Below are 27,282 nucleotides of genomic sequence, written 5' to 3' on the forward strand. Positions count from 1 at the left end.
GATCAGATCTCCAAGATGGTAAAGATCCTCAGTGGTGAGATGGCCATAGAACTGCACTTGCAATTTTTGATACGGAACAATAATACAGACTTGATGATCTTAAAAAACACTAAGGAAATAAACTACCTCCTTGTGCCAGTTTAGCTCAAAGCACAACAATATGCTGCTGTTTGTGAAGGTTTTGCTGTAACTTATGGTTTCATATAATTTTTCTTTCTTTAGGATGCTGTAAGAAATTCTGTGTGTCACACAGCAACTGTTATAGCAAATTCATTCATGCACTGTGGCACTACCAGTGATCAGTTCCTCAGGTAAGATTAGCACCTTGCAGAAATCATATGGTTCCATGATAGTTTCTCTTGATTTTAACGTAATTATCCTTGTATTCTATCCTCAGAGATAATTTGGAATGGTTAGCCAGAGCCACAAACTGGGCAAAGTTCACAGCAACAGCCAGTTTAGGTGTCATTCATAAGGTGAGTTATGGCAAAGATTGTGTTATCTATAAAAGATACAAATTGTATACATGTCTTTTATCCCTCAAGAACTATTAAATATTATGATTACTCCTTGAGTGATCTGCATTGATCTAAATTTGGTGCTTCGTGGTGCTCCCAAACATCTGGGAAAACAAAACTTAGTGGGCTGCATTACTTGCATTAATTGAAGAGGAAGCACTTCCAATCAAATGGCTTTAAGTAAATGATTAAGCAGGTTAATGTTAGCTAAATTGATTTTCCCTTAAACTTTACATATATCTTTGGCCTCCCTTTAGTCAAGGACTCCTTTTGTGCTGTGTGGGTACATGGCACCCATATTGAACAAAACAAATTACAAAAGGATGCAACTTTTTCTTCTATATTGGAATATTACCTCTGCCTAATTTTTATGCTGTTAATTGGCTTATTTGAAGCCCTGTCAGTGTGTCGTAATTCAAAGGAGTTTGACCTAGGCCCTGACTGGACTTACATTTTAGACTTGTTGCACCTCTTATATAACATGCATTTAGTATTTGCTTAGTCAGTCCCACTGTGTCAGTGTATATAATTACCCACTGACCTTGTGTGGCTTATGATGATGATGAAATGAAGCCAGTGGGGAGGGGGTTAGTTAAGGGAACTGCATGGATCAATCTAATAGCGTAAGCAAGGAAAAACCTGGGAGGCAGAAGAGAAGGTATCTGCTCAAGTGATTTTATTGGTATTTAACACTACATATTTCGAGCCTCCTGGCTCTTTGTCAAGTGTAATACAAATTAGTGTAGGTGAGGCAAATAAAGTGTAAAACAGGAAATGACATAGTTGCAGTCGTTATTTCCCAAACCCCATCCCCCTTTAGGTGAATGTGAGAGTCCATAGTCCAATCAGAAAGTCCTTAAAGGAACAGTAACACCAAAAACTGAAAGTGTTTTAAAGTAATGAAAATATCATGTAGTGTTGCCCTGCGCTGGTAAAACTGATGTGTTTGCTTCAGAAACACTACTATAGTTCATATAAACAAGCTGCTGAGTAGCAATGGCGGAAATTGAAAAACGGCTATATGGCACAGGATAAATAATGGATAACGGATAACATTATGTTCTACAGAGCTTATCTGCTATCTGCTGTGTAACTTGAGCCTTTTCTCCTTTGAATAGCTGCCCTCTTGGCTACACAGCAGCAGCTTATATAAACAATAGTAATGATTCTGAAGCAAACACAGCAGTTTTACTAGTGCAGGGCAACACTACATTATATTTTTATTACTTTAAAACAATTTCATTTTTTGATGTTACTGGTCCTTTAATAGGAAGGTATTTGTCCAAGTGTAGTTCCCATAGTGTAGTAGGCCTTAATGAAAATTGGAGTGTGAAATGCTTCTTATAAATACTGATTTATTATTCTTATTTTTTATGCCTCCACAGGTCTTGAATTTTTTGCCCAATTTGAATATTGAGTACTACTAATGGTAATGTATGGGCAATTTTTGCCTATGTAATTCCGCTATAACTGTTTATACTCTACTTTGTACAAGTATATGAGTTATGTAGTAAGTGGTAGGTTAAAAAGACAATAACAGTACCCAGTAATACTTACACATATAAAAGGAACTAATGTTTGGATCCTATAAATTTGTTTTTATTTCAACACTTGGACAAATACCTTCCTATTAAGGACTTTCTGATTGGACTATGGACTCTCACATTCACCTAAAGGGTTTGGGAAATAACGACTGCAACTATGTCATTTCCTGTTTTACACTTTATTTGCCTCACCTACACTAATTTGTATTACACTTGACAAAGAGCCAGGAGGCTCGAAACATGTAGTGTTAAATACCAATAAAATCACTTGAGCAGATACCTTCTGCCTCCCAGGTTTTTCCTTGCTTACGCTATTAGATTGTTCCAGTTTGAACTGTACCTTGGTGGAGGTACACAACAAGGAAGAAACCGACTACTGCACGCACCAGGGTCAAGGTCAACAGTCACCTGTGTTTATGGAACTGCATGGATTTAGCTATCTGAAATAAAATAGATTATACATGTATTCAGCTTGACCTTTTCTGATATTTTACATTTGTTTCTTAGGGTCACGAAAAAGAGGCTCATCAGCTAATGGCAACTTATTTACCTAAAGACACCTCACCGGGATCTGCATACCAGGAGGGAGGTGGACTCTATGCTCTTGGACTCATTCATGCCAACCATGGAGGTGACATCATAGACTACCTTCTGAACCAGCTTAAGAATGCCAGCAATGATGTGAGGATTTTCTTAAAAATGTTATATTTTTCTAGTACTAACAAACATTTTTAATTATTTAGTTAGCACTCTTCTTATTTGCCTTACATACTGCTGCTAATACACGTATAAACTCTGCAGTCTGATATACTTTCTAAACTATCTGAAACTCACAGCTTCCTCTACGTACGTGAATGTTTTAGATTTAGTTTCAGCACTTTAAGTTACTAATAATAAACTAGAAGTTATTTTGTTTCCACTGGTAAAAAAAAGGCTATATCTTTTTTACAAACATATTTTGAAATAATGTAACTTTTCCCCCCAATGCTTTTCCAATTGGGTAAATATGCATTTTTTATGATGATATATATTTTGGATAATTGTGTGCCTCTTTTTTTTTCTTTTTCTTTTTTTTTTTAGATTGTGAGGCATGGTGGTTGTCTGGGGCTTGGTTTGGCAGCCCTGGGGACTGCACGACAAGATGTGTACGACCTTCTACTTGTATCAGGATGATGCGGTTACTGGTGAGGATAATATAAATTATATATTTTTTTATTTGGTTATTGTTTGAAATAACTGGTTGGTGCTGTTTGAGAAATTATGCCAAACAAGCTGAAAGAGGGATGGTAAGAGTAGCTAGTTATAAATATAAAATAGGATCTGTAAGGCAAGCAGTCACTTTTTTCAAAATGGTTCTTACACTATATTTGTGTATTCTAAATACCGGGATGTTACAGTGGCTCAAATGCCTCCCCTTTTGGTGACTTCAATTTATCTGACTGAGGCTAGATTCTTAAGTACCCTCATTATAGAAGCACCCCTGATGAAATAATGATTTCCTATACTGCTATTCAACAGAGCAACTGTATTTAATATCAACACTTCAAATACTGCAGCTTATGGAATGTTCAAAAGTGCACTTCCGGAAAGGAAAGCTACTGCAGCAATATAGTTCTCTCCGAGGATACTATTATGTTAGAGCAGAGCTTATTGGGGTTCCAGCCAGAGGTCTTCTGTGGGTCTTGAGCCAGCAGAGGTTCCTGACTGTAGTTTATCTTTCCCTGCTACACCAAAACTTTCAGCCCTAGATGCTTTAAATCTGGTCGGAGTACACCTTAGAAAATAAAGAGGCAAGGAAGACTGAGCAGAGATCAGGACTGACAGGAGGCAGGAAATGATCCAACAAAAAAAGCTTTGTTTGAAACAAAAATATTGAGAGATGAGGTAAAATAAGAAGGGACAACATAACAGATAGGGTCAAATAAAAACAGTGCTAGAGAGGCCAGAAGGTGGGCCAAACGTGCGTGGTATGCAATAAAGGAAATTTGGAGTGCGGGTCTATGTGAAGAGATATATATATATCTCAAAAGGAGTACTGGCACTCACGATAAAGCAGTCACTAGTGCCTGGGTGCAATTCTCAGTCTAAATGCAGAACAGTCTTGGAATGAAGCAGCACTCGCAGCTCTTATGGTGAAAATAAGGTAATTTTATTGTGGGCGCAACAGTAAGCGCGACTAAAGTTTCAGCTGGAACCACAGCCTTTGTTAAAGTGCAACGGTTAATACAAAACCATCTTAAATATACATTGTGGTGGGAACCCGATGTAACATATCGTGAGCAGTGACATAATGGCAGTATACTGTGTAACTTAAAAAACAGTCCCTCTACCAAATCTTAGTGAAACGTAAAGCATTTAAAGCGATACTGACACGTTCCTATAAAAATCATAGGAACGTGTCAGTATAAAGTAAATGCTGCTGCACAAGGTATATTTCCCCTCAAAGCCCCCCCCCGCAAAGCCTCCCCAGCCCCCGCAAAGCCTCACTCACCCGACCCTCCGACACTGCTAAAAGATCTTCTCAACCGTTTCATTGAAGCTGGGCTGCCGGCATAATTTAGTGTGCATACTGCATTCACCTGCCCGCGTTGACAGTAGCCTCTTCGGATATAGTAAACAATATTAAACACTCACAGACCATTGGTGGTGTACATTACTTTCAAGGGAGTGGTTCGACTGCGTGGTGATGGAACCCCTTCTTCGGATCTGTGGGGACACTGACCAACGAGTCGTTGCTGAAGTTAAATAATGAGCAGCTAAACTATACGTGTACACCAAGCATTAAAGCAATAAATGGTGATTAAGACACCAGTTCATTGAGTCCATGAGGGCTGAGTCTATGAATCCAACTTAATTCGAGTTGTAACAACATCTTCTTTCTGTTGCCCCCTTTGTATACGGGGGGGGGGCAATATAATCAATCAGCATACACTTCAAACTTGCCAATGTATGTTTGTGTAAGAGAATGGAGAGATACGGGTGCTTCTGTTTTGCCGGTATCCAAAGCGGATCTGATGGATGATCTGTGGTTAGCCATACGTTCTCGAAACGTCGTTATAGTCCTACCCACATAAAAGAGGCCACATGGGCACTAATGAAATAAATGGTAAACTTGGACATGCAAGTCAATCTGTGGTTGATATGCATCAGATCCGCAAATGATAATGGATAACCGGCAAAGCAGACGCACCCGTAGCACTCCACTTTCTTACACATAAGCGTACATTGACAAGTTTAGAGTGTATGCTGATTGATCACATCCCCCCCCCAAAAGGGGGGGGGGCAACAGAGAGAAGATGTTGTTACAGCTTGAATTACGTTGGATTCATAGACTTAACACACTCAGCCCTAATGGACTCAATGAACTGGTGTCTTATTTTGAAATAATACTGTTCTGCCTCCCATACTTATTTCTGATCCCAAGAGCTATTTTTACAGTGCATGGTTTATGTTCTCATTTACAGTATTAATGACCACTTATGCTTTAGCGCTTGGTGTACACATATAGTTTTATTGAGCTTTTGCGGCCCTGCATACCACCATGGGGTAACTCAGGAGCGGCTCATAGGTCAGTGTCTCCACATATCCGAAGAAGGGGTTCCAGCACCACGCAGTCGAACCAGCCCCTTGAAGGTAATGTGCACCACTAATATTGGTCCATGAGTGGTTAATATAGTTTACTAGATATCGTATACCACATTAAGATGGTGTTTGTATTATCCGTTGCATTTTGACAAAGGCTGTGGAAACGTTAGTTGCGCTTACTGTTGCGACCAAAAATGCTGATTTACATTTTTTTACAGATAACTTTGAAAACTATTGAACATGTTTAATTGATGGAAAGTTGCTTAGGATTACATTATCTTTCAGTATGCAAAAGAACAATTTTTGGGTAGAGATGCCCTATAAGAGACTTCTTTTTTTGCTTATTCTTTTGCTTCTGCATATTTATGCTAGAAATTCAGTTTTTCTAATGACTTACATCGGAGAACCTTGAAGTAGAAATTTGTAACCTCACTGTTATAGGGGCTGTTCGTATATCTCCCATGGTGGAATGTGTTGTCTCCTTGTATCCCCAAACCACAATAACTTCATTGTTTATATGTTTTACTGTATTTTGCTCTGTTTCAATTTGAATGCTAAAGAAGTTCAACTATTCATTTTTTCACAGGAGAGGCAGCAGGACTGGCTTTCGGCTTAGTGATGCTGGGCTCCAAAAATGCTCAGGCAATTGAGGATATGGTGGGATATGCCCAAGAGACTCAGCATGAGAAAATTTTGAGGGGACTGGCTGTGGGCATAGCTATGGTCATGTATGGTCGAATGGAAGAAGCAGATGCGCTGATAGCCTCTGCAGAGACAAGGTGAATGTAGTATATATGAGCAATTTTTAATCCTGTTTGCCAACATTTATAGGCAACTATTGGTAAATCACTAATACAGTTATGAACAGGTTAAATAAACAGGCTCAGTTTAGAGAACACAACTTCAGGAAAGTCACCATGCATAGTCATCTGGCGGCATTGCTTTCAGTAACTGAGGAGCAGGTAGAGAAGGAGGTGGGTGGTGGGAATAGTAGGGGGCGAGCGCATTCTCCCTCCCACTCCAGTTGCAGTTCTTTGTAGCAGCTAGGTGTGAGGGACTACAATTTTATAGGCTGTAAATTTCCAAGGGCCCCTGGGATATTATATGGTTAGAATAAAGTGTCTTGAATTTGACTGATATTATTACTACTGTACTTGCAGTCACACTCATTTGTTAAAACAAGTGCTGTATGTTTGTGCAGTACCTGCAGTCACTCCCATTAGTTAATATAAGCACCACCATGTTTGAGCAGTGCCTGTCCGTATTTAAATATATTTGCCCCAATGCATGCAGCCCCCCATGTCAATATAATATAATTGCCCTTATACCTGCATTCTCTTTGAATTAGTTATTACAATTGCTGTTTTACTTGCTGTACCTGACCATTCGTCAATATAATTGCCCCATGACTTGCAGGTATTATACAAATAAAATTCACCACTGCCCAGTGGGGCACTACCTTTGGTAAACACATTTCTTTAACCCTACTTAAAGGTGCAGTTTGCATTTTCTTGTGTTACCATAAAAATATTTGGTTAACTATATTGGTATTAATTTGCAAATTAAAATCAGAGGGGGTAGATATAATTGCCATGAGAAGGAAGCATCTCCCAGCCTTAAACAATGTGTCCTTTAGTTACCCAGCTGTTTTAAAAAGTTCTACTCTAGTTTACCAAAGAGGCTGTTTTGAGTGTGTATTTATTTGCGTTCTATTAAGGAATAATAATATTACTTTTTTTCCTTTAAATTTGTAATTGGTTACCTTAATGTGCCTTAAGTTTGGTATACCTAATTAGTTTACACGCATGTTATCTTTAAAAGATTAGCTCTGAGAGTTAAGGCTATTTCTGCATGAAGATTATACAGGGTCACTGCCTACAAGCATCAGCTTCAGGGCAGTTAGTTGGAATTACCTACCCATCCTGCTGTGTCAAAACAATCATACACTGTAGTTGAAGAACAAGAGCACATTTGATAACATATAGTAAGATGAATATACAAACTGTACTACTAGTTGATTGTGTGCCACGTTTATGAAACTAAAAATATACTTCTTTTAGTCAAGTTAGTGAGGCTGATGCAGAGAACAACAGTGTTCAACACACATTTAAAAGGGCAGTATACCCTCTTGTGCAACATGAGTTCAAAAAATGGAGCTTGTGCTGAGCATAATTTTTGTCTTTTGTTCTAATCACAAAAAATCTATGATTTTGTTATTTATTGAGCATAATGACCAAGTAGGGAAACTACTCCATGTTTGGTCCTTGCAAGGTAGATCATTTTACTAGTGCACTTCTCATAAAACCACTGGCTAAATTAAAAGAAATTCCTGCAATGCAACACTACACAGAGAAGACCAAGACTAGGAGCATGCTTAGTAGATCCGATTTCCAAAAGGCGCATGCGCACAAAATCTTTTTCGTGAGCACGTTTGATCCAAAATGATAATGCAGGAAATGCAAAGATGGTGGCCGGGACAGAGCAGACACATAAGCGCAAATTCACTAAGCGCCAAAGCGCCGAACGCTAGCGTTAATTCGCTAGCGTTTGGCATTTTTCGTTACTGCGCAAATTCACTAACGAACGCTGGCGTAGTTTCGCTAGTGTTACTTCGCACCCTTTCGCCAGGCGAATTTTCGCTAGCGACGTAACTACGCAAATTCACTAACTTGCGCAGTGTACTGAACGCTACCTTTTACGCTAGACTTCCTTCGCCACCTCAGACCTGGCGAAGCGCAATAGAGTAGATAGGGATTGTTTCAAAAAAAGTCAAATTTTTTTCTAAGTCCCAAAAAACGCTGGTGTGTTTTCTACATGATGGGTGATAGGCTGAAAAAGATCGAAAATATTTTTGGGGCTCCCCTCCTTCCCCCCTACATTTCCTGACTCATGGCAACTTACCTAGACAGTGGGCACATGTGTAGGGCAAAATAAAATTTTTATTTGCTGATTTGAAGGTTTTCTAGGCATTTGTAGTGCTAATACGTGTTCCTCCATTGAAATTTGAATTTCGCGCCGTATGCAAATTAGCCTGCGCTAGCGTAACTTCGCTTTACATAGCGAATCAACGCTAGCGCAATTTCGCAACCTTACGCTACCCCTGTGCGCAACTTCGGATTTTAGTGAATTTGCGGAGCGCTGGCGAAACTAAGCATTGCGAAGTGTGGCGAAGTTGCGCCTGGCGCAACTTCGCATCTTAGTGAATTTGCCCCATAGAGTTTAACAGATGAGCAGTGATTCATATAAGTGGTATTTTTAAAAAAAAGCAAGCTAGTGATCTATTTCAGCAAGGGGTACATTGTTATATACTGCAAGCATAAAACAAGTTTCCTTGTCCTTTAAATTTAATAATGTTTTTTTTTTTTTTAAAAAAAATAAATGTCAGATTGACAGTCACCTTCCTTTTCTTTGTGAAAATGACAAGCATCTCTCTCTCTTCCTCTCTCTCTCTCTCTCCCTGTCTTCTGTTTGTCATTGGTCCTGTTCTGGATGTAGTTCCAGCCAGGGGGACCACACTTTCTCAAATTTTTTTTGGACAGTCTCTAGCCTTGTATGTCAATTTTATTTTAGTAAGGACACTATTGTTAACCGGTGCTGTATTGTGGGTCTTTGAGGGGTTATCCATTTTATAATTATGGATTGTTTTGCATAGAATAGAACAGTTTTAATAAGGGTTCTAGTCTTTACCAGGGGAAGTACTGTATGTTCTACATTCCCATTCTACATTCCCAATAAACACACTCTTTGCGTGCAAGTTCCAGGAAAGGCCATCTGTTGCCGTAGTTAATCCACCAGAACTGGAGTACCTGTGGGCACTCCCAAATGTGGTAGTATGTGGTATCTGGGTGGTGACATTTAGGACATCGGACTTCTGTGGGTTTGCAAAATTTCCTCGGCCATAGATGCAAAGATCCGATCGTACGAATCATCGTACAATCGGACTTTCCCATCTCCCGACCCGCCACTAACCATTCAGATCAAAGTCTTACCAGTCAGATTAGTTAAAGAACAGATCAGCAATGTTCTGCCCCTGACAGCAATCGTACGATATCTATGTCCAACCAAAGCTAGTGACAGTCTCCCACTGAAAATCGTACGATCGGCAATACACGCAGAGATATTATCGGCAGCCTGTCCGATCAACCAAACGACCGATCTCCGCCGAACGAAAAATGTCCGGACTCTCCACACACGGTTCGAAAATCGTACGAATCCTCGATTCGTACGATCAGATCTTTGCGTCTATGGCCAGCTTAAGGTACAGCTGGTGGATGAACTTGAATTGGATGAGGTGGTCTCTGGTGGAGATCAGAAAATCATAAAGATCTTCTGCAGCCTCTTCCCAATCATCTGGGTTTAGTGAAGGTATATCAGCCTGCCACATTTGTTGGGCTCTATGAAATGCGGCATGGAGGCATAAAATCAACGCATGTAATTAACTCTTGATTGGTACTTCCTGTAAATAAGTCATTTCTTCAAAAAGGTATTTTTTCCTTCTGTTGATAGAGAATGCTCTAGTATCTAATGTAAACCCTGTGCTTAGGATGGCTAGTTGCAAAGAACTTCTGCCAACCTGCTACATTGACTTCTGTCTCCCTTGTAGGTGAGTGATGTCAATGATGATGTTAGAAGAGCAGCTGTAGAATCTCTGGGCTTCATCCTGTTCAGGTCAGTCATGTCTGATAACAGATTTTTGGATATTCCTGCATTGAAGTAAATTTTTCAAAAGAGCACGATTTTTGATTTGACATGGGGCTAGAGATATTCTTCATTTTCCACGTGCCCTCAGCCATGCTCTAATAAATCAAACTCATTTTACCACTGCACTGCAAGTTGGAGTGATATCTCCCTGCAGCAGAACAATGAGAAAGCCACAAAATAACAGCTGCTTGACACCTACATTGCTAAAAATGGTCCTGTGCCCCACTTAGCGGTGCACATAAGAATAGCACTCAGTTGTAAAACACCCAAGTCACCCACCTGGCTCACTCAAATCATGACTCAATATTCAGAACAAGATGAGCGAACGAAATCAGATACGTATAGACCTGCTGTTTCAACACACACCATCCATCATGTGATAAGCATTCAATTTGAAAGTATAGGAAACAGACCAGGAACAGGCAGTACTTTAGTCTGCAAACACCCTTTTATTGGTGTATTTTCACTCACGACATGTTTCGGGAGCCAGTCCCTTTTTCAAGTCACTCAAATCATGACTCCTCAAGTTACATTGAGTACAAATAATAGCTTATATTAGCTTATCTGAAAGCAGTTACATTGTGTATGCTGTATGTTTCTGAAAGCACAGGATCAGGCACAATGACCTGAGATGGCTTTCTACACACCAATATTACATCTAAAAAAAATTATTGGTTCAAGAATACTGTAAATGGTAGAATGCGTTATTTACAGTTTACACAGTGTAATTAAGTAATAAATAATGCGCCATAAAAATGACAGTCACTGCAGACCGAAAACACTTGCCCACTGCAGGATACAATATCTATTGTTTTTTTTTTTATTTTCTGCACTAACCAGTTGCATGGTTTCAACTCCTTGCTTCTCCTGAGCAAAGTGGGAGAAAATGCTAAATAATTGCCAGTCACAGTAAAACAGAACTCTGTCTTATCTGTAAGCATTTCCCCCATAGCCACTGTGGAAATGGAAGGACAAGGCCAACAACAGAAATCCATTTTTTTTCTACTGTGGCCTCAGACAGTATTAAATATATGTTTTCTGCTGGGGATTTTAATGAAGTCATGTGCCCAGAAATAGATAGACTGCTCAAGCATCCTGGCAGGCCGCCCCCTCAACACACCAAGCTTAGCAGAATGTGTCAGGCACTGGAGTTGCTAGATATCTGGCGAGTCACGAACCCAGCCAAAAAGCTATACTCATGCTATACGGTTGCCCAGCAGGCGCTTTCTAGAATAGACCTGGCCTTTGTCAATGCTGCTGCGGTTCCTCACGTCACATTTGCCTGTTACCTCCCCAGAGGTATATCCGACCATGCTCCTCTCCAACTTAAGCTCACTGCATTGCATAAGCCGGATAGGCCTCGCCTCGCTATACATCCTGTGTGGTTGAACATCCTGGACAACCAGGAGGATGTGGAAGAGGTGATAAAGGAATTCCTCGAACTAAATTCGGGAATCCCCTGCGTTCTACCGATTTGGGACTCCCTTAAGATCTATGTACGAAATTCTATAGCTGCGGATATCACTGCTTATAAGAAACAGTCTAGGCTAGCGACTCAGGTTTTGGAAGAAAAAGTTGCTGAGTGTGACGCTCGAGTAGCTTTAGCTCCTACTCCGGAGAATTTTAAACTGCTCCAAGTTGCGCAAGATGACTATTCCCTAAGTCTTAAAACCAAAGCGCAAAATTATCTCTATTTTTCTAAAGTTGGAGTTTATGAGCATGGAGAAAAAGCAGGGCGGATGCTTGCACACTTAGCCAAATCTCAGCACTCACCCCCACCGATCCCTGTCTTGAAGGACAAACACGGAATCCTCCATACTAATCCTACTGAGGTTAAGAGTATGCTTACTGATTTTTACACTGATTTATACTCCAGCAAATTGAATGTCTCTAGTGAGGAAATTGCAGCTTTCTTGCAGAGGGGTTGTCTCCCTGCTCTCACTCCTGAATATAGGGAGACTTTAGAAGCAGATTTAACTCTCTTAGAAATACAGGAAGCGGTGGACTCCTTTCCAGTGGGTAAAGCAGCTGGGTCTGATGGCCTCCCTATTGAGATTTACAAGCGGCACTCTAAAACCTTGACGCCGCAGCTCCTGAACATGTACAATGGAGCCATACAGCTGGGGCAGTTACCACAATCCCTATATGAAGCTGCAATAGTGTTACTTCCCAAGCCGGGGAAGGATCCCCAGCTGTGTGAATCCTTTCGCCCCATTTCACTTCTCACGGCTGATGTGAAAATCTATGCAAAAGTCCTGGCTAGGAGACTAAGTAGAGTAATTACCCAGATAATTAACCCTGACCAAGTGGGGTTCATTCCTCAGAAAACCACCAGTCTAAACACCAGGAGACTCTATCTTAATATGATGTTGGATTGCGGGGTCAAGGGGGGTAGGGCCATTGCAGCGCTTGACATTGCCAAAGCTTTTGATACGGTGGAGTGGCCCTACCTCTGGCAGGTTATGGATTTCATGGGATTTGGCCCAAAATTTATCACTATGGTTCAGTTGTTGTATAAGCTCCCCACAGCTTCCCTGAGGCTTAACTCTCTCCACACTCCGAGCTTTTCACTTACCAGGGGAACGAGGCAGGGGTGCCCTCTCTCCCCTTTGCTCTTTGCGTTGGCCATTGAACCCTTCGCCCAGGCGGTAAGGTTACATCCCCAAATCAGAGGGTTTGAAAGAGAGGGCCAAGCAGAAAAGATCCAATTATATGCAGACGACACATTAGTATATCTTGGTGATAGGGGTCAATCTTTGCAAGCCCTGGTTGAGCTCACACAAGTATTTGGCAGAGTCTCCGGTTTACAGACGAACACGCACAAATCTGTATTGTTTTTGGTCGATCCGTTGCAGCCCGGCGAGTCATTGACTGCCTGCCCCTTACAAGTAGTAGAATCCTTTACGTACTTGGGATTGCAAATAGCACTCCCTATTGACAAGTTTCAGGAACTAAATCTGGACCAGTTAATTCTTTGGTCTCAGCACAAATTCAAGACCTGGGAATCATTGCCAGTGGGGCCGGCAGGCAGGGTGCAGCTAGTTAAAATGTTTATTCTCCCTAAGTGGCTGTACACCCTTTGGCATTCGCCTATTCTTATACCTAAGAAGTTCTTTACAGGCGTGCACAGCCTTATCAGCAAATTTATATGGGGGTCCTCTAGGTCTCGCCTGCGCCTTACTACACTAATGAGACCAAGGGATGAGGGCGGTTTGGCACTGCCAGATCTCTATTTGTACTACATTGCTGCCCAGCTTACTCATTGCATACCCTGGGTGCAGGAAGCACTGTCCCCCCCGCTGTCACAGCTTTGGTCACTTGCGGCGAACCATCCTACCACCCCATGGGCGGCACTGCTGGTGAAACAGCCCAAGAAATCCCAAATGCCACTGGTGTGGCTGCAGGGCACTATTCTACGAATTGCCCATGGGAAGGTAGGTTATAATAAACTAGCTCCCCAGACCCCTTTGTGGGGTAACCCGGAGTTCCCGGGGCTGGCAGGGCTTTCCCCTTCTCAGATATGGTGCGATCTTGGCTTGGTTTCTGTGGCGGACGTGTGGGAGGGCGCTCAGGCAATCTCTTTACTCCGCCTGCAACAAACTAGGAACCTTCCCCAAGCTCATTGGTTAATGTATCACAGAATTATTTCTAGCCTACAGGCATTTAGGCGGCGTTCTACTATAGAGGTTGAGGACTCTCCCATCATTGATGCTCTAACCGTCAATACCCCCAAGAAAAGAATATCCACCTTATATACGTTGCTTTGTAAACCACAATATGTGGATACTGAAATCAAGGCCAGAGTAGCATGGGAGGCTGATGTTGGCATGATAACTGATGATCAGTGGGAATGGGTGTTGAGCACCCCCAAGATAGTAGCCCATTCCTACAGGCACAGCCTACTCCAGCTGTACTTGATTCATAGGGCATATTATACAGTACACAGATTGTTTGTCATGAAGCTGTTACCTTCTCCCACATGCCCCAGATGTGAGTTGGAACCTGCCACCCTACTGCACACACTATGGGATTGTTGCAGGGTTAGGTTATATTGGGAAGAAATTACTCTTTGTCTGTCCTCGATGGTACCTGATTGGGGTAAGGGAGATGCTAGGTCTTGTTTGTTGACCATTGATCTCAGTGATGCGCTAGACTCGCATACCAGGCTTTTTATCACTAAAGCATTGTTTCAGGCGAGAAGGTTACTGACCCTGCACTGGAAAGATCTAACCCCACCAGTATTTAGTGAATGGCATCAAGCAATGGTTGATTTAGCTGCGCTGGAACGGGTGGTGTTGGGAAAACGGGGGCACATGCTTAAATACATCCAAATTTGGAGACATTGGTCTAGCCAAGTAGAAGCGCTTGAAAATGGTTCTATTTAGGGAGTGGTTCCGGATTAAGGTTCTGGGCTGGGAGATGGGTCGGTATAGGCCTTGCATGTAAGGTACCCCTGTTAGAACTGCCGTTATTTACAATTGTACAATTTGTTGCAATTCTTGTACACTGCATTTATTGATGTACCCTTTTAACATTGTTGTGCAGTATTTGTTTCAATAAAATCTTCTTTGAGCAAAAAAAAAAAAATATATGTTTTCTCCTGGTCAATGTTTGCCCAACCTATAGTTGTACCATTTCTGTCACTCTGATGACTGCTCTGACAGGAGTGCGGTGTTAAGGATAAAAACAAAATAAATATAAAAAGATTTGTGGGAGAAAAGGCAGAATACATTTTAAATACAACCCTATCTATTTGGCTCATGCTGGGCATAGGTGTATTTTGCTCCTTCAATCTTATGAAATGTTAATTCCACCAATATTGATTTATTTTTAGTGTCTTGTTCCTGGTAATTTAGGTTTTTTGCTTTATGTATTATGTGTACTTTTGTTAGCTAATCCGCAGCAGTCAGTGCTACATTTAGTTGTGTTACACACATTGCACTTTAAAGTCTGACTGAACGCGCATTGTAGGTAGAGTTGTAATTTCTTCCCTCTTTTACATGGTAGATGCTGTGATTTGCTGTAGGGTGGAACTTACACCTTGATATCAGTGTTCATCTGTAGTGTGTAGTTTGCCTGGCAATGGTTACACAGTGCTGCAATACATTGAGAGGATAATGCTTAGCACTATCCCATTTGATCTCCTTGTAAATAAGGTTGAACAATGTTTCAGTGATATCTTCGTGTTACATTTTTGTTTTAGCTCCCATAGTTTATTTTTAGTTTAACTGAATACATGAATACATTAATCAATATGAGTTAGAGTTGCCATACAGATCAAGTAACGGTAAAATCTTAATAGATCACTATATGATAAATTATCGAATCAAGTTGGCAATTTCATGTAAACTTGATAATCTCACCTATTGTAAAAAAAAAAATGATGTCCCCTTTTACTACTGCAGTTTTTGTACAAACAAACTGTGAATCAATGTCTTGCTATTCCCACAGCTGTGTAGTAGTTTGTTTAAAATCCCCTGAGGAGTAAAATCTCTTTAGTTGTACTTGACATATACAGGATTTACAGCCGGGATTTGATGAGCAGTTCTTACAAAAGTACCTGCAGGAATTGGTTCCTTGCTACAGGGAATTCTAGCACACGATCTGCTATATGTTGGCAAAGGCAACTGTCCCCGCACATCAAAACGTTATTTGATGTCAGTGCTATATGGCTAATCTTTGGGAATGGTGCACTAGTTGCTTTTGTAACCCACTGGAATACGCACCATATTGACTAAATTGGCTAACAGGAAGCTTGTGTTTATAAAGGCAGTGACAGCTCTCTTGGGATGAGATGCAGGCAGCGTTGGGTTTGGAATCATCCACAGGCAGATTTATTAATGGTGCATCTAAGACCTGGCTAACCCTTTCCCTTCAGGGCGACTTTGCAAGGCAGTACCTAACATCTAACAGCAGAGATAAATACTTTTCACTTTCATTCCATGTGGATGAATGTTTAAACATCCTTATGCAGATTTTCAGACAGGCTTGTATGTTTAGGCTGTGTAAAAAAGGTTGGTCTACTGTGTGTTTGTGAACCTTCTTAATCTTTTCAAATTGGCTCATGAAGTTCAATGGGTTCCACTAAGCTGGCTAGACCATTTAACAGAGATGCATATGAAAATATAAGAACTGAAAGGATGGATATTAACACCACAAAATAAAAGCATTTTAAAGTAATTAAAATATCATGTGCTTACACTTACTATGCATTTGCTAAACGCAGCAAAATCCCTAATCCCGAGATACTGGAGGAAAACATTTCCTCCGCAATATAAAGAATGGCAGCAACTGGTAGAAGAAACCATTAAGTAACATAATGCCTATTGTATATCAGTAACTACGTTTTTAAAGAATTTCTTCTTCTTCTTTTTGTCCCCCATCCCTTTATTTTCTGTATGCTATTCTTTAAAATGTTTTTTGGAAAAAAAAAAAAATAATAAAAAATATCATGTGCTGTTGCCCTGCATTGGTAAGTTATGTGTGTTTTCTTACTATAGTTTAAATAAATAGGCTTCTGTGTAGCCATGGGGGGGAGGGGGGAGCCATTCAAGATGAAAATGAGAAAAGGCACAGGTTACAAAGCAGATAACAGGTAAGCTGTGTAATAGAATACAATGGTATTCTACAGAGTGCATCTGTTATCTGCGATGTATCCTGTGCTTTGGCTGCCCCTGTGGCTACACAGCAGCTTTTTATATAAACTATAGTAGTGTTTCTGAAGCAAACACACCAGTTGTTCCATTGCAGGGAATCAATACATTATATTTTAACAATTTAGAACACTTTAATGTTTAGTTTTACTGTTCCTTTAAGTATAGGCTAAATGGTCATCCAATAGCATGGCAAAATAATATTGCTACATTTGTTCTGGGTGTTGGCAGAATGGGTGATATGGCAAAATAAGACTAAGGGTGGCCATCCAGGATAAGATCTGCTCCTTTGATGAGGTCGCCAAATGAGTGAATCTTTCCCCGATATGCCCTCTAACGGCAGGGTGAAATGGTTCATCCGAATCGGCCCTAGGACTTAACGATCGGATTACAACGAAGAGCATTGTTGCAGACAGGTCGTAGGACTGAATCTGTAGTCCTCGAGCGCAGGAAAAATCAAACCTGCCCAATCGATAGGCCGGTTTTTGGCCTAAACTCGGACGGAAGCCCCCACACGCTGGTAGATAAGATACCGAATCGGTCTAAAGGACCGATATTGGCAGCTTTAATTTGCCTGTGTGTGACCACCTTAAAGGACCAGTAACACAATTTATAATTATTTAAAAAAACAAATGTATATACATGACACCTACAATATGCTGTTCTTTCCTGCTGTTTGGGTAAGAGGTTGGAGAAATCTCAAACCGGCACTGTCCCACGGCGTCCAAGGGGTCTCCGCCATCTTCTTCCTTGTTCTCCTTCTTCTTCTGTACGTGCGCGCTGCTGTGGCTCTCTTCCGGGACCCGACTTCCTGTTTCGTTACGTCACTTCCGGAAGCGACGTCACATAGCAACCGAGTCTTCAGGAAGACGTCGGTACTGCGGCTTCATTTCGCAGCTGCATCTCCAAGGGAATGGACGCTTCTTTTGGCTGCTCTCTTCACTGCTGACAGGAACAGGCTGCTGACAGGAACGCTGGACAGGATCTCTGCTTCACTTTTGGGTCACTCACTCCTAATCTGAGGTCTGTTATTTTGGTCCTGATCTGAGGTCTGTTATTTTGGTTCCACAGAAAGGGGGGGGGATACCTGGTCTGGGGTCTGATTTTATTGGTACATACAGCAGGGGGTGATACCTGGTCTGGGGTCTGATTTTATTATTGGTACATACAGCAGGGGGGCCGCCTGGTCTGGGGTCTGATTTTATTATTGCTGCAATAAAGCAGGGGGTGATACCTGGTCTGGGGTCTTATTTTATTATTGGTACATACAGCAGGGGGGCCGCCTGGTCTGGGGTCTGATTTTATTATTGGTACATACAGCAGGGGGGCCGCCTGGTCTGGGGTCTGATTTTATTATTGGTACATACAGCAGGGGGGCCGCCTGGTCTGGGGTCTGATTTTATTATTGGTACATAGCAGGGGGGCCACCTGGTCTGGGGTCTGATTTTATTATTGGTACATACAGCAGGGGGGGATACCTGGTCTGGGGTCTGATTTTATTATTGGTACATACAGCAGGGGGGGGATACCTGGTCTGGGGTCTTATTTTATTATTGGTACATACAGCAGGGGGGCCGCCTGGTCCGGGGTCTGATTTTATTATTGCTGCAATTAAGCAGGGGGGGATACCTGGTCTGGGGTCTGATTTTATTATTGGTACATAGCAGGGGGGCCACCTGGTCTGGGGTCTGATTTTATTATTGGTACATACAGCAGGGGGTGATACCTGGTCTGGGGTCTGGTTTTATTATTGGTACATAGCAGGGGGGCCTCCTGGTCTGGGGTCTGATTTTATTATTGGTACATACAGCAGGGGGGCCGCCTGGTCTGGGGTCTGATTTTATTATTGGTACATACAGCAGGGGGCCACCTGGTCTGGGGTCTGATTTTATTATTGGTACATACAGCAGGGGGCCACCTGGTCTGGGGTCTGATTTTATTATTGGTACATACAGCAGGGGGTGATACCTGGCCTGGGGTCTTATTTTATTATTGCTGCAATAAAGCAGGGGGTGATACCTGGTCTGGGGTCTGATTTTATTATTGGTACATACAGCAGGGGGGCCGCCTGGTCTGGGGTCTGATTTTATTATTGGTACATACAGCAGGGGGTGATACCTGGTCTGGGGTCTTATTTTATTATTGGTACATACAGCAGGGGGGCCGCCTGGTCTGGGGTCTGATTTTATTATTGCTGCAATTAAGCAGTTGGGGATACCTGGTCTGGGGTCTGGTTTTATTATTGGTACATACAGCAGGGGGTGATACCTGGTCTGGGGTCTGATTTTATTATTGGTACATACAGCAGGGGGGCCGCCTGGTCTGGGGTCTGATTTTATTATTGCTGCAATTAAGCAGTTGGGGATACCTGGTCTGGGGTCTTATTTTATTATTGGTACATACAGCAGGGGGGCCGCCTGGTCCGGGTCTGATTTTATTATTGCTGCAATTAAGCAGGGGGGGGATACCTGGTCTGGGGTCTGGTTTTATTATTGGTACATACAGCAGGGGGTGATACCTGGTCTGGGGTCTGGTTTTATTATTGGTACATACAGCAGGGGGTGATACCTGGTCTGGGGTCTGATTTTATTATTGGTACATACAGCAGGGGGGCCGCCTGGTCTGGGGTCTGATTTTATTATTGCTGCAATTAAGCAGGGGGGGGATACCTGGTCTGGGGTCTGATTTTATTATTGGTACATAGCAGGGGGGCCACCTGGTCTGGGGTCTGATTTTATTATTGGTACATACAGCAGGGGGTGATACCTGGTCTGGGGTCTGATTTTATTATTGCTGCAATTAAGCAGGGGGGGGGATACCTGGTCTGGGGTCTGATTTTATTATTGGTACATAGCAGGGGGGCCACCTGGTCTGGGGTCTGATTTTATTATTGGTACATACAGCAGGGGGTGATACCTGGTCTGGGGTCTGGTTTTATTATTGGTACATAGCAGGGGGGCCTCCTGGTCTAATATTGTCAAATGAAGAGGATACAAGTATTCTTTCACAAGTGATACATCTCGTGGAGCCACATACCTGCACGCCGTGTCACAAACTTGCAACCTTTTTTAAAAATCTCACGGAAGCATTCATCACCATAAAGCACCGGAAGATGCTTTTTAATGATCTTTTTAATCTGATAGTACTGTCTACTATATGTAATGAACATAGGGGAATCAGCTTCCCTTCTTGTTGTACTAGTCACGATCCTATCTTTCAGTAGGTCAAATCTGTTTTCCCTCCAAGCTTTCAAAAATGCTGCCTCCATACGATCTAAGGGATAATCCCTTGCTAGAAAGCGATCTCTCAACTCTAAAATGTTGAGATTTTTAAAAGATCCGATCTTCATCGTGAGACCACGACTTTCTCGGAACGATCGTGCGAATTGTCCATCAACTAAGAAGACCAATTTGCCAGGAAAACAAAGGGGAGCTGCTTGCTTGGCCCTGCAAACATAGATACATTGCACTGGGATCGACAAAGATTTTTTAACCCGGCCGATCAATTTCCTGACAGATGTCGGCTGAAAAATCGTAAGATGTACGATCGTTCGAATCCCACTAATTTCGAAGGATTGGTCGGACTTTGCTAAAATCGGTCGTTGGCAAGAAGAATCGTCGTGTCTATGGGGAGCTTTAAGCTTTAGAAACATATTCCTCATCAGCAATTACGGCGTAACCTCTGAAACTGTCCAATCGGGATGGCTTTAAACACATGTTTAGGAGGGCACGAATCCGCTTTCAAAAGGGAATTCCCAGCTGACTCCTTCCGAAAGACTGTACTGAACACTATTTTGTTCCTATATGTTAATTTTAAATCCAAAGAGTTCGCACTATCACCTCCAAAGACACTAGTGAACGACAAATTACAGTCATTGTCATTTAACCACACCAAATAAACAAAAGATCATCCACATATCTTTTATAGAATTTCACCTTATTTAAATTCTGTATTTCATCCCCATAGATGCGGGTCTCTTCCCACCACCCCATAATTGGCATAGGTGGGCACAAATTTTGCACCCATTGAGGTCCCGCATCTCTGGAGGTAAAAAACATCGTCAAACCTGAAAAAATTATGAGTGAATAAATACTCCAGTGCCTGTAATACAAACACATTGACCGATTCATCATAATTCCCATATGTATATAAAAACGATATTTCACGGCCTGTAGGCCTTTCTCATGTGGGATGCAGGAATATAAACTGACTACGTCTACTGTTGCCCAACACAAATCGGGATCATCCCAAATAAAACCATCCAGGGTCTGCAATATGTGCTTTGTATCTCTAATATAAGAATCAGGCCTTTTCACAAGTGGCTGCAGTAGCATATCAATTAACTCAGACAGATTTTCATTTAAAGATCCTACACAACAAACGATAGGTCTGCCCTCTGGTGGGCGTTTGTCCTTATGAATTGTGGGCAAATGGTGAAAGACGGGTATATTGGGTACTTCAGGGACCAAGTGGCATTGCACCCTCTGATTGAACACACCATTACGGAAACCCATCTCCACCAGTTGAACCAAATCTTTTCTAAACTCTCCCTGTGGATTGAAACTTCTGATAAACCTCTACATCATGCAGCTGTCTCAAAGCTTCGGCAATATAATCAGTTTTTTCCAAAACTACCCCCTTTATCTGCTTTACGTATGACATTGGGTCATCCCTTAGCTCTTTTAAAGCTTGTTGCTCACCTGGGGACAAATTTGATTGATGCCTCTGAATGGAAATATGAAGGGTAACCAAATCCTCTTCCACCAATTCTTGAAAAACATCTACACTGTGTCCCCCTAAACTGAATGGGATAGAAATCTCAGCCAAGTTTATTCCACATGTTCTTAAAATCCCCGTATCAGTCTCAGTCATTAACGAATTCAAGTTATATAAAGCCCTATCATCTTGGAAATCAAAAGAAACCTCTTGCTCAGTGACACTCAAACTCAAGTTTTTCTTTAAAGGTGAAACTGTGTCGCTCAGTTGTGATGAGAAGACCTGTGGACACGAAAAGGGAAACATCAGGGAAATCTATATCACATCTTTCATCCTCAGCTTGAAAAAAATATTTTTAATACCACCTTGCAAATGAATATTATTTTTTTTTAACAGGTTTCCTTTTTATTGTTTTCAAAAAATTAGGGATACAGAAATTAAAAAGGAGGGAGGGGAAAGTCAAAGAAAAGAAGGTACAATAACATCATATCATAAATAGCATACAATCAAATGTACAGTAAATTTCAGTACATCAATGCAACGTAGCACCTACCACAAGTCCCACATCTTCTGAAATTTACCCAGACACCCCCGAGCTTCATAAGTGAGTTTTATTAATGGAAGCATGTTATTAACATAGTTTACCCACTCTTTTTTAACAGGAGGGTCTGGCCATCACCAGCATTTTTTTTGCATAGAATAGTAATGTCCTCACAGTTAGTCTAACATGGGCAGCTGTCAGTAGATCCTCTACTACCCCTAACAGGCAGCTTTCAGGGCTATATACGTTAGGCACCTCTAGGACTTCTGAAATATATACACACACTTCCTTCCAATAGGCCACTATTGTAGGACAGGTCCATACCATGTGCCAGAAGGAGCCATCCATTATACGACATCTTGGGCATCGTGGCTCTGCCAACCTACCCATTCGAGCTAGTCTGTTAGGAGTAAGGTAGGTACGTAACAGAAACTTGTGCTGGATTAACCTATCTCTGGCTGAGATCAAAAAGCTATATAAGTGCCCTGTCCCTTCCTCCCATTGGTCGATAGTAAGGGATGGCAAATCTATCTTCCACGTGCCATATGCTCTCCCAAATGGGGGAGGTATTATAAGCAAGAGGTTAGTGTTTACATACGAAATCATTTTAGGAGGGTGAGGCTGACGTAAATAGGTAAGTATGGCCGGTTCTGATAGGTTCCCTAGCATTCCCCCCGAATTGTGAGTGGAACATATGTCTCAGTTGGAGATAACGAAACATGGGAATCGTGGGGATGTCCAACTCCTGTTCTAATTTAAGTTTGTCCACAAAAAGACCGTCCACTATTAAGTCTCCTAAATACTTAAGCTTCTTGGGGGCCCAATAGTCGACAGCTTCAGCCCTGTAGAAATGTGGCAAATAGGAATTATTCCATAATGGGAGATATGAGGACTCGAGTGGAGACTTAACACCAATCAATTTCATAGCCTTTTGCCATGCTTGGTAGGGTGCCAGTATACAAGGGGGCAGGTTTGGGTAGTCTTTCAATTTCCGAAGGGGACAGTTCCGTAGTGCCTCTAGCGAGCCTGCCCAATGAGCCTGAAGTAAGACATTGGGATTATCTAGATCCTGCGTGAGCCAACAATGAATATAGACTATTTGCGATGCTAGGTAATAGTAAAGAAATTTAGGTAACCCAAGACCTCCCTTATCATAGGGCACATTCAGAGCCTTAGAGGAGACCCGTGGCACCTTATTGTTCCACAAAAATGGAGTAATCAAGGACTGGATTCCTGTACAGATCTCCCTAGGTAGTGGGATTGGACTGTTATGGAACACATAGAGATATTTAGGTAAGTAAACCATTTTAATCCAATTGACCCTCAACCACAATGTCAGTGGCAGAGATCCCCAAACCGAGAGGGCCAATTTAAGTTTCTGAGTGATAGGGGTGACATTCATAGGTATGAATTGGTCTGGCTCACCATGAATTTGGATGCCCAGGTATTTAAAGGACTCCACACATTGTAATCGAGTGTCTGCTATTAGACCAGGGCCCCTCACTGGATCTATGGGGAAAATAATGGATTTAGCCCAATTTATACGTAATCCCGCAAAGGTGGTGAAGGAGTTTAAGATCTTTAGGACTGTCTTTAGCGAAGGGCCAGGATCTTCCAGATACAACAGGACATCGTCAGCATACAACGATATTTTCTCCACTATGTTGCCATACCTTAACCCTTTAATCAGAGGGGTATCCCGAACCATTAACGCAAGGGGTTCAATCGCCAACGCAAATAGCATTGGAGAGAGTTGGCAACCCTGACGCGTGCCTCTTTGTAACTGAAATGGAGGTGTGATTACTTCATTTACCTTGATTTGTGCCCTAGGCCATAGGCGGATTTTCAATAAGGCTTGGGGAGGCTAAGCCTCTCCAAACCTGCCTGGCAAAAAATAAGAAGGAAAATTGCTTCACCTTTACAAAGTTGCTAATGCAAATATTCCAGCTGGGCATAATACATGCAGCCTGTTGTTTTAGACATGCGTAGTGGTACTGTTATATCGGGGCCTGGCTCCCTGAAGCATTTTCTAAAGTTTAAGTGCTGGTACCTTTAAAGATTAAGTCCCGGTTTAGGTTCAGGGCATCTGATTGGCTGGAGGGAAATACAGACACTCCCTGTAGCCAATCCAGTTTTTGTTTCCTTAATTGGGGCTTTGGAGCAGTGATGAAGTACAGCAGTACTGTCCTGCCCCCCACATGGTCCCTACACATATGATTGCGGCAGCAGCAGGTCAGTGAGTGAGCAGTGTTAGTTTTGTTTTGTGGGAACAGAGAGTAATGGGGAGAAGTAGCATGGTAAGCCAGAGTAGAGAGGAACAATGAAAAGGGGCAGAAAAAAGTTAAAAATGACAGTTATAGAGTGGGGGAAAAAAATTAAAATAAGGCAGAAATGGGTAGCAAGTATATGTTGGGAATGTATAATTGAGGGAAGTGGCTTGATGAAAGGTGGTTGATAGACAAGCAAATGTCAAAAGAGTGGGAAAATAAAAAAAAAATGATTGAAAAAGTTACTTGGATGTGAAGAAAAAGTAAGAGCAGAAGGGAAAGTGGAGGAAAGCAGCAGAGAAGACAAGCCTGAAGTACTGTACTGTAGCAATCTGGATATTCCAGGAAATGCCACAGGGGCTGTTGTAAAACATATATTTTATTTTGGGCTTTGGGGCACTGCCTGATTCTCAGAGAAAATTGGTCTTTTGTAAATCTCAGACCACATATCGCTAGCGCAAACTGCTTTTTTCATAATATAAAATATAGCATTTACAATTCCAGTGACCATTTCATCAATAAAATGTGCTAGGCTTGCATTACCAATTACCGTCAATGCATAATATGATGTTGATGCCATTATCCATTCTCTAATGTATATTGTGCTGGATATAACATTGGCACTAAACTACTAAAATTAAAGTGGTGGTTCACCTTTAATTAACTTTTAGTATGTTATAGAATGGCCAATACTAAGCCACTTTTCAATTGGTCTTCATTATTTATTTATTTTTATAGTTTTTTAGTTATTAGCCTTTTTCTTTGGATACTTCTCAGCTTTCAAATGGGGGTCACTGGCGACATCTTAAAACCAATGCTCTGAAAAGCTATACATTTATTGTTATTGCTACTTTTTTATTACTCATCTTTCTATTCAGGTCCTCTTCTATTCATATTCCAGTCTGTTATCCAAATCAGTGCATGGTTGCTAGGGTAATTTGGACCCTAGCAACCCGACTGCTGAAATTGCAAACTGGAGAGCTGCTGAATAAAAAGCTAAATAACGCAGAAACAATAAATAATAAAAAATGAAAACCAATTGCAACTTGTCTCAGAATGTCACTCTCTACATCATACTAAAAGTTAATTTGAAGTTGAACAACCCCATTAAACAACTAAACTCATTTAGGCTATTTATCTAGGACTCCATGCTTCAAAGTGCCATTACTTTTTCACTCTCTCAGCATTAGAAATTAGCATTAAGTCAGAATGTGTGTGACTTCCTGTAGCCTCCCCAAATGAAAAATTCACCTTCCGCCCATGCCCTAGGCTGCTTATATAAAAGTCGTATCCATTTGATGAATGGATCCCCTATCCCAAACTTCCTGAGAACCACCCACAAGTAGTCCCATTCGATCGAATCGAATGCCTTCTCCGAATCTAAGGCCACAGCTATCCTCGAGCCTGCATTGTCATGGGGTACCTGCCAAATGAATATTATTAACGTCTATCAGGGTATCAAACACATTAAAGTCCTTCGTTGGTGAGTATGATAACCCCTTAGAGAGTAATGAAAGATGTTGTGCCGTCAATTCGATAGATTTAATAACGATTCCTCTTGTATCCTTTGTGTGTCTTCCTCCGATCCTCTCCTGCTCCGTTTCTTCCCTCCTCTTCCACGTCTGAATCCGGTTTTTCGACTTTGTGAACGAGTCTTTAAACCCTGTGGGTATTGTCTCTGAAAAAAGGCTTCTTCCTTTTTGCGTAATGGCTGCGCTTGTCCTTAATTTAGGTCCATACCGTTTTTTGGATCTTTATCTCTCCAACTCATAATATGTTTCCCCTCCACAAATGCTTTGAGGCTCTAATCTCTGCCAGCAAATCGGCCAATGTTGGTTGCTGAGCTTCCGGTGCGTCTTGGCTTTGGCCTTCCCTCGTGTCAGGCCCAGGAGAAAGATCTCTGACGCCATTTTGCTCAAGCTGAGGTTCTCGTGCATATTTTTCAAGTGTGGATGCCGCCTCGGAGGCTCGTTTCAGCCCTCGGTTTTGCCCCTTCAGAGATCTTGGGGGTATTGCCTTGTCGGCTGCCTCTGGATTCGTGTTAGTGCTGTTTAAGTGCCGGAGCTCCACTACTCCACGTCCGTTCACATTTAGTTCCAAGCCACGCCCCCTTCTAAATGACTTTTAACACCGGTGCTGGACGGCGCCGGATTCACTGAACCTCAGAAAAGCTTCCACGTTATTTTTGTGCCAAAACCCACCGCCTTTGGTATCGTTGCACTATAGAGAAAAGTGATTGTAGAAGAGGATGGGGTTAGAATAAAGGGCACACAAGCAATAAGTATATTTGTAGGGACCCCGATACACACGGAGCACAAACCTCCTGGGTCATTGGGAGTGGGAGAAAGGGTGCAGCTGTGGGTGACTCTTCAGCCCGCTCCCCTCTATAGGAGACAATGCAGAACATTCTATTGATTGATGAAGGGATGAGCTGGAACATTTCCAGATAAACAAGGAGAAATTTCACAGCCCGACAGAACAACAAATGGACTCGGCTGACAGCGGGGGGACATGATATGATTTATTAGGCTTTTATTTACTCATCAGACTCTTGATGTCTTGAGTTTTTCTGCAATAAATTCAAGACAACAAGTGGGTGTGAGACACAGAAACAAGTTTTATTCCTTTAAAAGTTTGTAAAAATGTTTTTTTTTTTCTTTCAAGCCACTTCTGATGACGTCACTTCCCATTTCCAGCAACGGCACTTCCTGCTTTATGTTGGTCAGCGAGTCGCGGATCAGTTTGCGGGTCAGGCAG

General features: G+C 41.8%; 1 protein-coding gene across 2 annotated transcripts; it reads left to right on the forward strand.

The window, feature by feature from the left end:
- Nucleotides 1-27,282, forward strand: LOC121401004 (26S proteasome non-ATPase regulatory subunit 1-like). Of its 2 annotated transcripts, XM_041585405.1 has the most exons (8): nucleotides 1-114; nucleotides 223-311; nucleotides 398-476; nucleotides 2,570-2,743; nucleotides 3,143-3,246; nucleotides 6,234-6,426; nucleotides 10,251-10,315; nucleotides 27,190-27,282. In XM_041585405.1, exons 1-5 carry the CDS (start codon nucleotides 16-18, stop codon nucleotides 3,233-3,235), a joined length of 534 nt encoding a protein of 177 aa, XP_041441339.1. In that variant the 5' UTR covers nucleotides 1-15; the 3' UTR covers nucleotides 3,236-3,246; nucleotides 6,234-6,426; nucleotides 10,251-10,315; nucleotides 27,190-27,282. The 2 variants fall into 2 exon arrangements, with proteins under 2 accessions (XP_041441339.1, XP_041441338.1); XM_041585404.1 differs by lacking the exon at nucleotides 10,251-10,315 and having other exon boundaries at nucleotides 27,190-27,273.

Source organism: Xenopus laevis, chromosome 3L, assembly GCF_017654675.1.
Source record: "Xenopus laevis strain J_2021 chromosome 3L, Xenopus_laevis_v10.1, whole genome shotgun sequence".
Lineage (NCBI taxonomy): Eukaryota > Metazoa > Chordata > Amphibia > Anura > Pipidae > Xenopus > Xenopus laevis.